The sequence below is a fragment of the Peromyscus californicus genome, unplaced genomic scaffold, assembly GCF_007827085.1.
Source record: "Peromyscus californicus insignis strain IS unplaced genomic scaffold, ASM782708v3 Scaffold_11__1_contigs__length_118956290, whole genome shotgun sequence".
Taxonomy (NCBI): domain Eukaryota; kingdom Metazoa; phylum Chordata; class Mammalia; order Rodentia; family Cricetidae; genus Peromyscus; species Peromyscus californicus.
Window position 1 is genome coordinate 64,267,744 of NW_026294402.1, and position 16,321 is coordinate 64,284,064.

The 16,321-nt window shown below is 38.4% G+C and overlaps 1 protein-coding gene across 4 annotated transcripts in view; it reads left to right on the forward strand.

Moving 5' to 3' along the window:
• Ice2 (interactor of little elongation complex ELL subunit 2) overlaps positions 1-16,321 on the forward strand; it is a 49,858-nt gene that overhangs the window by 6,998 nt on the left and 26,539 nt on the right. For 3 of the 4 annotated variants that reach the window (XR_008213087.1, XM_052713381.1, XM_052713387.1), the window contains exons 4-10: positions 4,047-4,296; positions 5,675-5,794; positions 7,786-7,923; positions 8,433-8,549; positions 8,768-8,927; positions 9,833-10,014; positions 15,728-16,321. The exon at positions 15,728-16,321 is cut by the window's right edge and continues 517 nt beyond it. Coding sequence is in view for 3 of the 4 variants with exons in the window: in XM_052713381.1 (XP_052569341.1) it covers positions 4,047-4,296; positions 5,675-5,794; positions 7,786-7,923; positions 8,433-8,549; positions 8,768-8,927; positions 9,833-10,014; positions 15,728-16,321 (1,561 nt within the window). In the remaining variant the exon portion in view is untranslated. The remainder of the gene's footprint in view (positions 1-4,046; positions 4,297-5,674; positions 5,795-7,785; positions 7,924-8,432; positions 8,550-8,767; positions 8,928-9,832; positions 10,015-15,727) is intronic. The other variant, XM_052713395.1, reaches the window with a different exon arrangement.

The window sequence follows — 16,321 nt, forward strand, 5'->3', positions numbered from 1 at the left end:
GTAAGGCCATCATTTGTTTTTCTTAGTCTGGCTTACTTTGCTTAACAGAATAATTTGTAGTTGCATCCATTTTCTTGTAGATATTCTGATTTTTTTTTTTAACAGCTGCATAAAATTTCATTGGGATTTTTGTCCTAGTCGTCATCATTTCAGGATAAAAATTTCTAACTTTATCTTTTTTTTTTTTCTTCTTTTTGAGACAAGGTCTCCTTATGTAACTCTGCTAGCCCAGAGCTCACTCTTTAGACCTACCCTCATCTTTCTGCATCTGCCTCTTTGAGTTCTAGGATTGCAGGTATGGCCACCATGCCTGGCTTTGATATTAGTCTTCATTCTCCCACCGCTTCTTACTTTAATGGTTCTTTGGAAGTATAGTTTTGCTTGGCATTTCTTGGGCATGAGTTATATAAAGGAGAGGATATTTTTCTGGAAGTTAGCCTTTAAAAAAAAAAACTAAAATCTTTTTCTTAGAATATGCTTCCTGTGTTTAGACTTTTTAATACAGCACAGTTTATTAGTGTAATTTACATTTTAATGTAAAAGAGAAGCACAAAGCATTGATATGTGTTTCTAGATTTTTTTTGTTACAGCAAAGAACTGATTTGGGGGTTTAGTTATTTAGAACTTTGCTTGTTGGAAAAAACATTTTTCATTATTATCCATAATAGAGTAATTTTTGTATTCTCTAGCATGTTGGAATTGTGTTGATTTCAAAACTGTGAAATTTTTATTCAACCCCATCACATCACCAAAAGTCATTTTGCTCTTAATTTCAGTATAAAAAGCATTCACTAGACTGTTGTACTCTACACATGCTTGTAAGACGCAAGTCCCATCAGAATAATGTGATGTTAAAAGTTAGTGTGAATGAAGTAGAAAGTCAATATGGCATTTTTTTTTTCCTAGAAAGAGTTATTCATGTAGAAATAAACACCTGCCTTTATTTAAAATTAAGCATTTTAGTTACAGGTCTTTATAATTGAGTTTTAAGCCAAGTTACTAAATAGTTCTGAATAAGATGAGAAATAATTGCTGTAAACTGATTAATATAAAAGAAAACTAAACTCCAAGATTCAAATAGATTTTGAGATAAAGCCCAGAAATATCTCCAAATGTGGTTTTTAAAGAAACTGCCAAACTAGTCAACTTAGAGTCTAGCAAACTAACAGTTTGGAACATTCCTTTATTTCGTAGCAACTTGAAATAAAAAGGAAAATGATGGTTGACAAAATGAAGGAGGAAGTTTCAGACTATCAACTGAAATAAAATGCAGTGGTGTAATGTGTGTAGGTAGTGCTGTTGGGTACTTGTGGCTGCACCTGATGAAGATTTTGACAGCACTGCACTTGAAAATGATCTTGATGTGCTGCCGTTTCATTCTGTGCTGCATGTAGCCAATTTACACTGCTAGAATGTCTTGACATTCCTGCTCGGGCATATCTGAGTCAGCATCTCGTTGCTGCAGCAGCTTAATTAAATTTGCCAGTTTGTGCCAGGAGGACAGACATGTTCTCATATTCAGAGAGACAGCTGTGAAGCAGTATCGTTAAGAGTTGCGGACACAATACTGTTAGGTTTGAATAGCTCTCAAGACATATTCTAGTGAGAAATCAATTTGCTGTAATACATTTCTACCAAGATCAGCAGTTAATATTCATTTTGTTAACCTAAAACGAGCTTATTTTTATAGAGTTAGCAGAGAAACTTTGAGCTAAATATGTGATCTCTTGCCTGTATTTCTGGAGTCAGCCTAAACATCCCAATTTTAATTTTCAAAATTTTCTTCCCATTAACTAATTAGCTATTTGTTGAGTTTTTCCATTCATAGTTTATCTCTGAGAGTGTTTTTAAATGATTTTGCTTTATTTGAGGGAGGAAGGTTCTTACTCTTTTCTAAAATACTATTTTCAGACTTTGGAATTTATACTATATTTACTATAGTATTATAAATTAGTAGTTCCCAACTTTATCAATAAGGCCCAAACCTTTTTTTTTTGCGGGGGGGGGGGGGGGGGGGGGGGGGGGGGTTCAAGACAGAGTTTCTCCATGTAGTTTTGGTGCCTGCCCTAGCTAGATCTTGCTGTGTAGACCAGGCTGGCCTCAAACTCACAGAGATCCGCCTGGGTCTGCCTCCTGAGTGCTGGGATTAAAGGTGTGCGCAACCGTCCAGCCCTTTGTACTTTTTTATAGCAACTATTTTTAAGAACTAATGTCCCTCCTTCATTAGCCCAAAATGAGATTGATAGCTGGTTACCAGAAACGTAACCTTTAAAAATAGCATGATGTCCTAAATACATAATGTGAAATAGAAAGAACAATACCTACCCTGTATTGTGTAGTGCATCTGTGTACAGACATTCCTACAACAGAAAATGCAATGATTGAGAAGATGGTCCATTTACAGTGGGTATGGCATGTGTACAGCCTATAAGAGGCCCTTGATTCAATTCTCAGCACCAAATCTTAAAATAAACAAGACTGTATTTAAGAGAAGCAGAATAAAACATACTAAGCAGTAATCATAGAAAAAAATAAATGTGGTGTCAAAGTAATAGCAAATCAGAATTGTTTTTCTGTCAGAGAAAAAGAACCTTTACAAGTTGTGTGAAACAGTGTCATATGTTCTGAACATCCAGTATTCCTCCAGATTATGGCCAACCTTTCCCTCTGGTGATGAGTTAGATGTTCCTATTGGCTTAAAGAAATGAATGCCATAAGGAAAGTAGTATGTCATGATTGCGACCTTTGTTCCCTTCCCTCTTTCCCTCTTAATCCGTGGTCTCTAGACCATTCTTCTCAGCTAGCTATTTGGTAAATTTAGTTTGGATACCTAATATTATTAGTGTGTGTGTGTGTGTGTGTGTGTGTGTGTGTGTGTGTGTGTGTGTGTGTGTGTGTATGGATATAGTTTTCTTCTTTTGTGTGGATGTGGTTTTCGTTCTCATTCATCAAACCACTGGTTTAAGATCCTGACAATTGAAGATTGTACTGTAATCTGCTGGTTAAAGCTCTTGGACATAGCATACACTAGCAAGTATAATTATTAATGACTGTTAGTGAGTGAGTCAATAGATATCCATCATTCTCATTCGTTTTCTTTCCTCCATGAATTATCATTGTTTAATTTGGAGCCCAGTTAAAGAAACAATGATTGTGGTAGAAATCAGAGTTGTAGAGACCAAGGGAAGTGGAGTTTTTTGGTAGATTTCTATTCTCTTACTAAAATTGTAGGATAACTGAATGGCAAAGATAGAAACAATTTATGAACAAGATAATCTATACTTGTGTGTCCTACTAGAATAGTAAGGTGACTTTTAAATTGGAGGTGTCATTTTACAAATGTCTAATATCAGGTTCTCTGGCTGCTACTACTCGTTGCCTTCTCTTTGAACACACCTCCTTATAGATATTCTGTGATTTTTCTTTCACATCCATAAAAAGCATAGAGACATTTCCATGGCTTTAACCATATACATGACAGATAAAAGATTGTCCAGTCTTTCTAAAATCACTACTGCTTCCATAAAATATAACACAGTTATTGGAATTTTATTTTTAAGTTCTGAAATAACCAATGGAAACCAGAAAATTTAGACTCTCAGTGAGTTAATTAACTTCAAGTGTGTGACCTCATTTTATTCTGTTCTTAATGTCCTTTGTTAACCATTTTAACTGATATACCTTACTGAAGAAATTAAGCATTAAAAACCAAATAGCATTGCAATAAGTAAATGTTAGTATAATTCACAAGAATGATTTCCCTTTTAATAAAGGGGAAAGTTCCAAATAGAATAGCTGGTTGAAGTGTGCCTCTCCTTCTGCATCAGGTGGCTGAAGGTAAGCCTACAATGAGGTCTTTTCATGCAGAATACTTAATCTACACTAAATGACTGAACATCAAAATGCAGGTGGCAGAGTTAGATAATAATCCAGAAGTTACTGTTAATCATGCCATATTATTCTCCCTTTTGATTGAGAATCATAAGTTCCATGATAGTAATCTTCATGTGAAAAGCACATATTTGTAAATTGTATTTTTTTTCCAGACGTATAGGAGAAAATTTGAATGTCTCAGCAAGTTCTGTAGAAAATGAGCCTGCAGTTAGTTCAGCAACTCAAGCAAAGGAAAAAGTTGGGATGATTCTCCTTCCAAAACCAAGAGTTCCTTATCCTCGTTTCTCTCGGTTCTCACAGAGAGAGCAGAGGGCTTACGTGGATTTGTTGGCTAAATATGCGAAAATCCCCTCAAGTTCCAAAGCTGTTGGAACAAATACAAATGAATTCCTGCAGTATTTGGTATGTATTCATCAGCTTCAGTAAAAATACCAAGAATCAGGAAATAATTCTCCTTTATATTTCTTTTCGTTTTTCTTTGTCATTGTTAATTTATTACTTATTTCTGTTATTATTAGATACAGTCATATTCACAGAAATGGGACAGTGTTGGCACTTTAATTCTTCTGTTGATTTTTTTGTAGTTCTGGCACCTGCTGTGCTGTGCAGTGGCCTTATTCCAGTTCATCTTACATCCTAGCAAGAGCACCTTTACAAGCTTGCTGTGATCAGTTTGAATCAATTGCATTCATAATCTTATTACAGAAATGACACTATGCTGAATGTCTTTCTAGCAAAATCTTTGGTTGTCCCTGTGATTGTTTCTTTAAGATAGAGTCTTTAAGTAAAGTTTTTTTTTTTAAATAAATTTTTAAGATCAAATGCTGCATGTGTTTTTAAAGCTTTGGTCTGTAGTTATGATGGATAAATTGTTCTTCGAATGGTTTGAATTATTTGTTTATACTACTGTAAGAGGTTTTGAAGACACCTTCACCAACACTAGACATTGCTCTTTCTTTTTTAGCCTTTGATGCATATGAGGAAATTGATGATTTCTTATTTTACCTAAATAAATATATTGAATACCAATGAAACAAACATCTTCCATGTATCTGTAAACCATTGTTTTCTATTTTTTTCTTACTGTTTTGTTTTGAAACAGTGACTTACTTGTCCCAAGTTGTCTGCAGTCCTTGGTAGCCAAGGGTGACTGAACAACTAATTCTGCCCCACCTCCAAAGTACTAAGGTCACAATACTAAACCCACAAGGTGCCAGTAAACTATTCCCTAGAGGGTTTTTGTTTGTTTGTTTGTTTGTTATTTAGTGTATGTGAGTGACCTGTCTTTTTTTTTTTTTTTTAAGATTTATTTATTTATTACGTACACAGAAGAGGGTGCCAGATCTCATTACAGATGGTTGTGAGCCACCATGTGGTTGCTGGGAATTGAACTCAGGACCTCTGGAAGAGCAGTCGGTGCTCTTAACCCCTGAGCCATCTCTCTAGCCTGAGTGACCTGTCTTTACAGACACCAGAAGAGGGAATCAGATCCTATTATAGATGGTTGTGAGCCACCATGTGGGTGCTGGGAATTGAACTCAGGACCTCAAAAGAGTAGACCATGCCCTTAACCACTGAGCCATTTCTTTAGCACCCTTCCGTAGAGTTTTTAATAACAAATTTATAATTATTATTTGGTGATTTTTAAATTATTTTCTTTGTGGTTTCTGCTCTGGATTTGATGTTTTATTCTTTGAACTTCAAATTATTGGGGCAACTATTGAGGAATGGATATTTTTAGTGAAACTTTATTTAAAGATGTGTACTTTTTTTTTTTAAGGATATGAAAAAACATGTGAATGAAGAAGTTAATGAATTCCTAAAGTTTTTGCAGAATTCTGCAAAGAAATGTGCACAGGATTATAATATGCTCTCTGATGAGGCCCGTCTCTTCACAGAGGTAAAAGATCACATTTACTTAAGCTGCTGAGCAGTAAATGATAGTCGCATCTCTAAAATGTGTGAAGAAGACCCTGTAGCTTAGGGAACTGTCAGCTTTAGCAGGTCAGGTACACAGAGGCCACTGCACTACTCAGTGTGTGAAGTAGTAGAACTCATGACCGCTCGGAATATAGAGGTAGGCACTTCAGTCCATACCTGAGGTTGCTGCTGAGGAAACAATTTGTTTGGACAGAGCTGGTGACCCAAGGCTACAGGAATTTAATGTGCTACTCGAGATTATTCACTGTTTAGAACTTAGGAATTTTTTGTTTCTGGAATTTTCCATCAGTCTTTTCATTCTTTGTTTGATAGCAGAGAACAGAAATTGAAAGTTGAACCACAGGTAAAGGTGCACTGTCATCATCAGACAACAGAATGCACTGTGGTGCCATGTAAACGCTTCAGGGGGTTTCCTTTCTTTTTTTCTTGAGCAGTGCTGAGTTAAGTGAATGCAGTTGCAAGCACTGTAACATCTGGCTCAGTTTCACCAAGATTTGCTGATAAATAACCAGGACGGACCTTGCCACTTGGTGCTTACATATTAGTTTCCTTTGTTTGTTGAATTCTTACAATGCCCATGACAGAACGGCACCATCAGAGGTGTGTGCTCACTAAACTACAGACAGGGAGGAAAGAGGCTGTACCAATAAAGGTATAGTTCACTGAGAATTGTAAAGCAACTTTTCTGTTCTAGCCCACACCTGCAGTGGTTAGGAGTGACATCCTGAATAGCATGTAGAAGGAAGAAGAAGAAAGTGTTAAACACAGCAGGGATATGTCCTAGGAAAAGGAATGGGATGTGGAACTACAAGATGTGGCTCAGCCACTAAAGGCCTTTGCACCAAGCTTGACTACCTGATTTCCATCCTAGGGACCCACCCACATGGTAGAAGGAAAGAGCTGACTCCTCCCAGTTATCTCTCTTATCCCCTGCCTCTATCTCCGCCTCCTTCATACATATCTCTCCTATCCCCTGCCCCTCTCCCCTCTTCTTCTACACACACACACACACACACACACACACACACACACACACACACAAAACTAAATAATAAAGATGTGCTGAGCTAGTTATTGATTTTAACTTGAAGCATTTTATAATTATGTAGAAGGAGGGAATATAGATAGAAAGTTCGAACTTCTGTGATCTAAAATACATCCTAGTTGGTTGTGATGGTACATGCCTTTAATTCCAGCACTTGGGAGACAGAAGCAGGCAGCTCTTTGATCTCTGAATTCCAGTCCAGCCTGATCTACATAGTGAGTTCCAGCCCAGACAGAACTACACAGTGAGAGCCTGTCTGAAAAATAAAATATATCCTAAAAGGTTTAGGTACCATCCATTGACAAAAGATGACAGAGTGCTTTTAAAATTATCAAAACTTTCCCCAGTGATGGCTCTGTTCCTCTGAGCTACTTAAATGTTATCACAAATATATACTTTTCTTGAGTACTTAGTCTTTTTTATTTTTTTTCAGAGCAAGTTGTCATGTAGCCTAGGCTGGCCTTGAACTATTGGCCCTCCTGCATCTACCTTCCAAGTACTAGGATTACAGACATGCACATATTCGGCCAGCCCCAGCTTTATGTGTTGCTTTTACTGTATGTAATACATTGTGTAGAAATTTTCATGTGGCTTCATTTCTTTTTTCAGTTTCCTAAGAAGCATAGAAAATATCTTGTCTTCTCTATGTAATTTTAAATTTTAATAAGATCACTAGTTTTAGTATTATTAAATATCACTATTTTAGGAAATTAGGTTAAAATGTGTTATGAAAACTAAGAAATTAAATCAAATAGGAAATACACAGAATGTGTGGATTATTAGAAGAGAAGATGAGTGAAATGGATCTAATTTTGAAATTAATAAATTTATAGCCATATATAACCAATGTACATTTGTTAGGTAAGTGTAATACAAATGAGTAGTTCTTATTTCCTATTTCACAGCAAATGCTAAGAGCTTGTATTGAACAAGTAAAGAAGTACCCAGAATTTTATACTCTCCACGAAGTCACCAGCCTAATGGGATTTTTTCCTTTCAAAATAGAGATGGGACTGAAGTTAGAAAAGACTCTTCTTGTTTTGGTAAGGCTTATTCTGTGAATGTGAAGGGAGAACTGGGAGCTTTGGCTCGAAACATCCTTTTTGTCTCATGTAGACACTGTTTAAATTTTTAGGATACATGATGCACGTGCAATACCGTGTGTTTTTAAAATACTGCTACTAATTTTGTTTCTTGACTTTTTTTCTTCCCACTTTCCTTAATACTTCTCAAATAAATCAGGGAACTCCATTTAAAAAAAATTATTCACAAATAGTTGAGAAATAAGTATATGGAAAGGGTATTTTAGCACTCCCATTCTTCTGTGTTGTAATTTATGTCTCATTAGAAACTGTGAAAGTGGTGGGAAGATTCCAGGAGACTCCTTTGGACCTTTTTAGAAACAATAGCAGTAACAAAATCATTGCATGTGGTTGTCAAAACTACCAAGGAGGGTCTAAGATTGACATTTGAAATTTCAGTTAAGTTTCCTATGTTGCAAGAAAAATACATTAAGGTTTTCACAGTAACATTCGTTTTTCCACTTATTTAGGGCAGTGCAAAATTTGTAAAAACAGCATTTCCCTCGATGCCTGTGAAGTTACAGCTTTCAAAAGATGACATGTCTTCCATTGAGACCCCACAGCAGAAAGCTGAAGCTATGCACTATGTAAGTCACAGTGGCTTTCCTATAAACTTAAAATAATCCTAATAATTGTACTGCACTAAAGACGTGCAGCCTGGTTGTTCTAACATCCTTTCTGTGATGTTCCCTCCTCCTCATTACTTTGTGGTAGAAATGTTATGAGTGACCTAGATAATAAGACGGGCATTGTTCTGTTTATTTATGAAGCATAAATCACAATACAGAACACAATTGTTTTTCAGGATATTAGTAAAGACCCGAATGCAGAGAAGCTTGTTTCAAGATACCATCCGCAGATAGCTCTGACTAGCCAAGCATTATTCACCTTGCTCAATAACCATGGACCAAGCTACAAGGAGCAGTGGGAAATCCCAGTGTGTGTTCAGATGATAGCTGTGGAAGGTTTGTGATTTGGTATGCCAGATAATGTACTCTGAAGGGCTGGAATTACCTCATTTCAGCTGTGCAGACATAGATGGCTGTGTGCCACACACAGAGCTCCATCTTTGTTTAAGGAGAATGAGAATGTAACATTTAGACTCAGGAGAGCTTTTCCTGCTCTAAAGTTACAATAGAACTGACTGCTGAGACCTGTGGTACCTGCAGTTATGTTAAGGAGTAAGACATAGAGAAGAAATTTGTACTCGGGGTGGCCAGAAATATATGGAAGATGTGCAACTTCTGTTTGTCACTTGGATGAAGGAATGCATAACTTTATTAGACAGTTTTCAGGGGTCAAGTTTCCAGGACTTTGTTGTGTGTTATTGGGAACCAGAATTAAAGTATGTTGACAGAGGACAGCCTTTGACACCAGTAAATTAATGTTTGCACATTAGTTGCTCTGTTAGTCTGGTTCATATTTGACCATTTTATCCTCCAGAATAATATTAAACATGAAGATATAAATGAAAGACTGAATCTTCATTTATAAAGACAAAACGGTTCTATAGGTTGTACTACAGCTTAAGAGTTAAGTGTAGTCTTTTGTAAAAGTATAAATGTATTTCGCTAGTTCCTGAAAGAACAAAGGAATAAAGACAACTAACAGTACAGCTCTAAAGCCCAGAGACCTTTAGGCATTTTTGGAACACATTTCTCCTGGGGACTGGATCCTCCTGTCCATCAGTCCTAAGGGGCTTAAAGACATGGACAAGAGGGGCAGGTGCAGGAGCCATGGCACCACTGCCCTATCCTGTCTGGTTAGTGATCCTTCTGACATCCATCCGGTTTCTTTTCTTTTCTTTTTTTTTTTTTTTAAATAAAACTACCAGATACTAATCACCACTTGCTTTTGTTTCTATTTTAAGGTTCCAAACCAGTTAAAGTAATTTATATTAATTCACCACTTCCCCGAAAGCAAATGACAATGAGAGAAAGAAATCAAATCTTCCATGAAGTTCCATTAAAACATGTGATATCAAAAAACACATCTGTCCCAGTCTCTGCGGTCTTTATGGACAAACCTGAAGAGTACACCTCTGAGATGGACGTATGTAATACTTTTCCTCCCTTGCTTAGGGTATATTTGTTTATCCTTTTGGAGCATAAACTATTATATTGCAAGTCTCTAAACTTTGTAGTTAAAAGTCTTTACTATACCTGTGTTGACACATTACATGGTATGTGATTAATATTCCAGTTTTTATGTATCACTTAAAATTTTTTAAAAGACTTATATTTAGCCATATGTAGGTTTGTGTGCCTGCATATGGATATGTGCGTGTGAGTGCAGATGTGCTCAGAGGCCAAAGACATCGGATCCCCTGCAGCTCGAGTTACAGGCTGTCATGAGCCACCTGATATGGATGCTAGGAACTAAACCTGAGTCCTCTGGAAGAGCAGCAAGGGCTCTTAACCACTGAGTCATCTCTCTAACCCCTTCACCTAAAATAAAATTTAAAAATCAAGACAGTGATATGAGTACACCATTTTCTGAAACATAATGTATAAACAGTTGACAAATATATGAAAGAATGTTCACCATCATTAATGGTCATGAAAATGCAAATTAAAACCATAAGGAACCAAGGAGGTAGCTCAGTCAGTAAAGGACTTGCTGTAGAAGCATGAGAATCTGGGTTCAAAGATCTCTAGCACCCACATAAAAAGCAGGTACATCTGGGCATGTTTGTAGGCCCATAGAGAAAACAGATCTTTAGAGCTCATTGGCCAGCCAGCTTAGCTGAACAGTGAGATTTAGATTCAGTGAAAGTCTCCATCTCTCAAAAAAGAGATAGAAAGTGACAGAGAAGATGATGTTTGGCCTCAGCCTTTGACTGCCACACATGTACACACACAATACCACAATAAGGTATCATCTTCTCTTAGTAAGACTGGAAATAACAAAAAGGATAAATGACATGGGTTAGCCAGCCATGTGGCTCATATTGCTAACCCTAAGACTTGGAAAGCTGAGGCAGGACTTGTGAGACCTGTCTAAAAAGAAATACTGAGGAGGGTGTGGATCACTTGTTCAGAATCCAGATTAGTCGACCACTACAGAAAACAGTGGGGAAGTTCCTTAAGAATAAGACTGCCATGTGTTCCAGCAACTGCCCAGTAAACATAGATTTCAAAGAGAACAGCACGCCAAAGCACTTGGGCCTCTATATCGATTGAAGCACTATGCACATTAGCCAGATATGGAATCAGCCTCAGTGTCCATTAGTGAGCAGCTGGATCAAGAAAATGAGATATATAAATACACTGGGATACTAGTAAACCTTTAAAGAGAGGAAAATCCTGTCATTAGCAACAGTGTGAGTGGTACCTGAAGACCACAATGTTAAATGGTTAATAAGCCAGTCACAGAAAGACCATGTGATTTCACTGTATAATGTGACATCTAAAAGATGCTCATAGAAGTGGACAGCAGAGCAGTGGGCACAGAAGCCAAGGAAAACAGTGGGGAAGGCTGGAAAGAGATGAGTTAACAGGTACAGAGTCACAATGAGACAGAAGTGAGATTAGTGTGGTTCTGTAACACAAGGCTCCAATAGTTAACAGTACCGTGTAATTCAAAACTGAGCAGAGAATGAGTTCTCATTAGAGGCCATCTGTAAGGTGGGTATCTCATTAACTTATTAGTGGTTTGAGTTTAAGTTTATAACATACAAAGCTTTAGCATGACAGGCATGGTATAAATATTGGTTTTAATGATATATACTTAAAGATAATTTTTTATGATTATTAAAGTGAAACATTTTATTTATAGAAAATGATCCATTCTACAAATATTTACTGTGTGGATTCTGTTGTGAGTACTGAGGATGGGTAAATAAGAATGCAGCTGGACTTCTCTCAGCACTTACATTGTACTAGATGATACATGCTGAGTATGCACAGCAGAAGTAGCGGGTACTGATAAATATGGGGGAAAACAATACGTTAAGAAATAGAGAGATGGACAGGAATGGGGCCATTTTATATTCAGGACTAAAAAGGCCTGAAGATAGTAAGTATTGTCAGAGAGTTTTAGTCAAGTAAAGAATCAAACAATTTTCAATAAGATATAAAAATATTCTCCTACCCTTAACTTTCACCGTTTTAAGGCTGTTGTTGTTTTTATTTTTATATGTTTATTTTTTTCTGTTTGCCATTTGAACTTTGATATTTTTATGATGTATCACAAAGCATTTCCAGCTTGTTTGATGTTTTATTCTTTTACATTACTTTTGGAATGTGTACTGGTGACAGGTCCCTATCAGGAGATGAAAAGTGCCACAAAGAAACACAGTAGGTTAAGAAGGATGAAAAGTCACGGAATGACTTTGGTAATGGTGGACCTTTCCATTACTGATAACACCTAAAAGTTATTGCTGGACAAAATATCAAAACTTACTTCTTACTAGCATTTGTGGTGGGGAGCATGGTTGTGGGGGAAGGAAGAAGCCCTAATAAGATAAGAAGGCAGCTGGGAGGTGGTGGCACATGCCTTAATCCCAGCGCTCGGGAGGCAGAGCCAGGCTAATCTCTGAGTTCAAGGCCAGCCTCGTCTGCATGTGAGTTCCAGGACAGGCTCCAAAGCTATACAGAGAAACCCTGTCTCAAAGAACCAAAAACAAGATAATAAAGCTTGGCCAGGTGGTGGCGGCGGCGGCGCAGGCGCACGCCTTTAATCCCAGCACTCGGGAGGCCAGCCTGGTCTACAGAGCGAGATCCAGGCACCAAAACTACACAGAGAAACCCTGTCACGAAAAACCAAAAAAAAAAAAAAAAAAAAGACAAAAGGCTTTTCAAAGCTGAGCTAGAAGGGAATGCAGGCATCTAGGCAAGCCACCATTTAGGGTCATTTCTGCTTTTCTTGCTATTTGCCAGTTCTGAAGAGATAACCAAAAAAGCCTGTGCTTTGGCTGTATCACAGGATGAGGGGAACAAGGCAGAGTTCAGTTTCCCAGAAGGCCTTTCGCCCCATCGAGCTGTGAGTAAGGGTGACGTGGAAGGAACCCATCTCCGAGACTTTTCAGCCTAACTTTCTCAGCCTTGTGTTTAGAGTAGACGGTTCTGAGATAATAAATAGTCTCTCCTAAGACTCCAGCGACAACGTGAAGAAATGATTCTGAGGGGAGAGTGGCGTCATGGTGATGTTTCTGTCACATTCACGTCTTTTCCTCCTTTGTCTCTTACCCGAACTCTGCTAGCGTTGCCTCTGCTCCTCCTTTCTCTATTTCTTGGTGCTGTGTCCAGTTGTGTTTTAGCCTTGCTGTGTGGACTGCCCTGCTGGTGGCGGCATATGGTCTCCCTTGGTGCTGGATTTGTTCATTTAGATAGAGCTGCCATGTGTTGAGAGGCGGCTCACTATGTACCGGCACAATGTCAAGAAAATCCTTGCAGATAATTTCACATTTGGTCTTTAGAACAAATCCAAACGTAACTTTATTATTCCTGTTTTAGAAATACTGGGTGTGAGGTTCAGAGAGATCAGGTAGTTTCTGTAGACCAATCTTATTGCTTAATTTCTGCCAGACTTACTCTCTCAAATCCTACCCTAAAAGTCTAGTGTGTACTTAGTTTAGAATCAGATTTTCATGGCATTTATGAAGGTAAAGTACTCACTCTGCCAGGGCTGGAAATACAGCTCAGTAGTAGAGTACTTGCTTACCATGTAAGTAGCTCTAGGTTCAGTCTTTAGTACCACACACAGTAAAATAAACAGCTGAAAGTGGTATGGCATACCTGTAATCCCAGCATTTATGGAGGCAGGAAGTTTAGTAATTCAGGGTCAGCCTGTGCTCCATAAGAAATTCACGGCATCAGGCGGTGGTGGCACACGTCTTTAATCCCAGCACTAGGGAGGCAGAGGCAGGCGGATCTCTATGAGTTCAAGGACAGCCTGGTCTACAGAGCGAGTTTCAGGACAGGCTCCAAAACTGCACAGAGAAACCCTGCATCAAAAAACCAAAAAAAAAAAAAAAAAAAAAAAAAAAAAAAAAAAAAAAAAAAAAAAAAAAAAAAAAAAAACAAAAAAAAAAAAAAAACAAAAAGAGGAAGAAGAAAAGAAAGAAAGAAATTCAAGGCTTGGACTATGTGGACCTCCTTGAAAAAAAACCTAAAATCAATTAGTTGATTTTAAAAATGAGGAGTTCTTCCATATTGAGGAGAGATCTCTGGTGCTTGACCAGAGGGTAGATTATTCTTGAATAATTGAAAGCTATTTGTAGTTCTTCTGTTACCAAAATAGTACATAAAGACTACAACTTCAAAGACTTCATGTCCCAGAATACCAAGAGCTACTTCCTGTCCAATTTTGCCTTATAGTATGTTAACCCTGAGTGGATATACAAAGTGTCACTGATTGATAGTAGGGAAACCCTAGCCTTACAGCAGTAAAGAAACTGTCCTCCTGGTCAGCTAAGTTCAGGGTTCTCTCCCAGAGTTTATAAAGTGGGCATGCATGAACATCTTTTGCTGTTGAACCCTACATCTCTTCTTGATGGTCTTGTCTATTTTCTCATTTGTGAATATTCCTCTTTGGTTCTGGCATTTCACAATTCAGTTTCCTGTGCTGTTATACCTTGACACGTGTCTATATGAACATTTTCAAGGGGAATACAAAATTAAACGTGGTGATATTTTATTTGTGCACCTCAATAAAGCTTATCAGAGCAAAAAGCCAGCCACTATATTAAACATAGAGTTCAGGTAGTAGTTGCACACACCCTTAATCCTAGCTTCGGGAGGCAGAGATTCATCTGGATCTCTGTGAGTTCAAGGCCACGATGGAAACAGAGCCAGGTATGGTGGTACACACCTTTAAATTCCAACACTAGTTAACCATAGAGGTCTGGAAGTCTGTACAGACTGACAGGAAGTGACAAGTGAAGAGAAAGTGATGTAGCTGGGCAGAAAGAAGTAGTGAGATGGCAGGGACAGAAAGCATATAGACGTGAGTATACAGGAAGTGGCTCTTTTTGGCTGAGGATTTCTAGTGGTAAGAACGTGGTGGCTTCTATCTGCTTCCCTGATCTCTCAGTTTTTACCCCAATATCTGGCTCTGGGTTTTTTATTAATATGACTGTTTAGCAATTCGTCTTACAATTAATTACTTGCATGTAAGTTGTGTACATTTTAGAGACTTTTCTTTCTGCTGTGTTTGTGTGAACATGTACATGGAGGTAGGAGGGACATGTATGTGTATGTGTACTCATGTAGAAGCCAGAGGTCAACATCGAGTGTCTTTCTTTATCACTCTCCACCTTAGTTTTTGAGGTATAGTCTCTCACCCTGAGACTTAACTTTTTCAGCTAGACTGGCTGGCTAGAAAGTCCCTGGGATCTTCCTCCACTGTACTCCTGTCTCCTCCCATAACAATGGAATTGCTGTCACACATCACTATGTCTGGCTTTTACTTGGGTGCTAGAGATCCAGACTCAGGTTGTGTGCTTTCACAGAAACCCTTTACTCACTGAGCCATCTCCCTAGCCCCATCTTTCTACTTTTAAAAACATGAACTGCCTGGCAGTGGGGGCACATACCTTTAATCTCAGCACTTGGGAGGCAGAGGCAGGCGGATCTCTGTGAGTTCAAGGCCAGCCTGGTCTACAGCATGAGTTCCAGGAAAGGCTCCAAAGCTACACAGAGAAACCTTGTCTCAAAAAACCAAAACAAAAAAAAAAAACTATGTTAGGGATAAGAGCACTAAGAATTAGGTAACTATGGCCTGCACTTTTCCCTAATAATTTGCCAATATATTTTCTTCCAAGATATCCACTGAAGCTAATGAGTGCCGAAAAATTGAGACTCTGGAAAATTTGGATCTGGATTTTGATGATGATGTCACAGAACTTGAAACCTTTGGAGTAACTACCACTAGTCCATCCAGGTCACCAAGTTCAGAAAATGACTCCCCTGTACCCATCTTGACAGATGTCCACACAGCCTCCAAAGTAGCAACTGCACCTGTGGCACCCCCTGCACCTGTGGCACCACCTGCACCTGTGGCACCCCCTGCACCTGTGGCACCCCCTGCACCTGTGGCACCACCTGCACCTGTGGCACCACCTGCACCTGTGGCACCACCTACACCTGTGGTACCACCTGCACCTGTGGTACCAGCTACACCTATGGTACCAGCTACACCAAGCATTACTGATGATTCTAGAAGCTTATGTCAGATTCTGATGAAACAATTACAAAAGGAGAAACAGCTGTTCTCTGGTGTGGAAAATGGTCCTGAAGAGTGCAAAAATAAAGATGATCAGGGACTTGAATCTTGTGGTGAAGAGGTTCACAGTGTCAGTGCAAAATCTTTGACACAAGGTAATGAACCCCACAAAACATCTGATGGGATCTCTAAG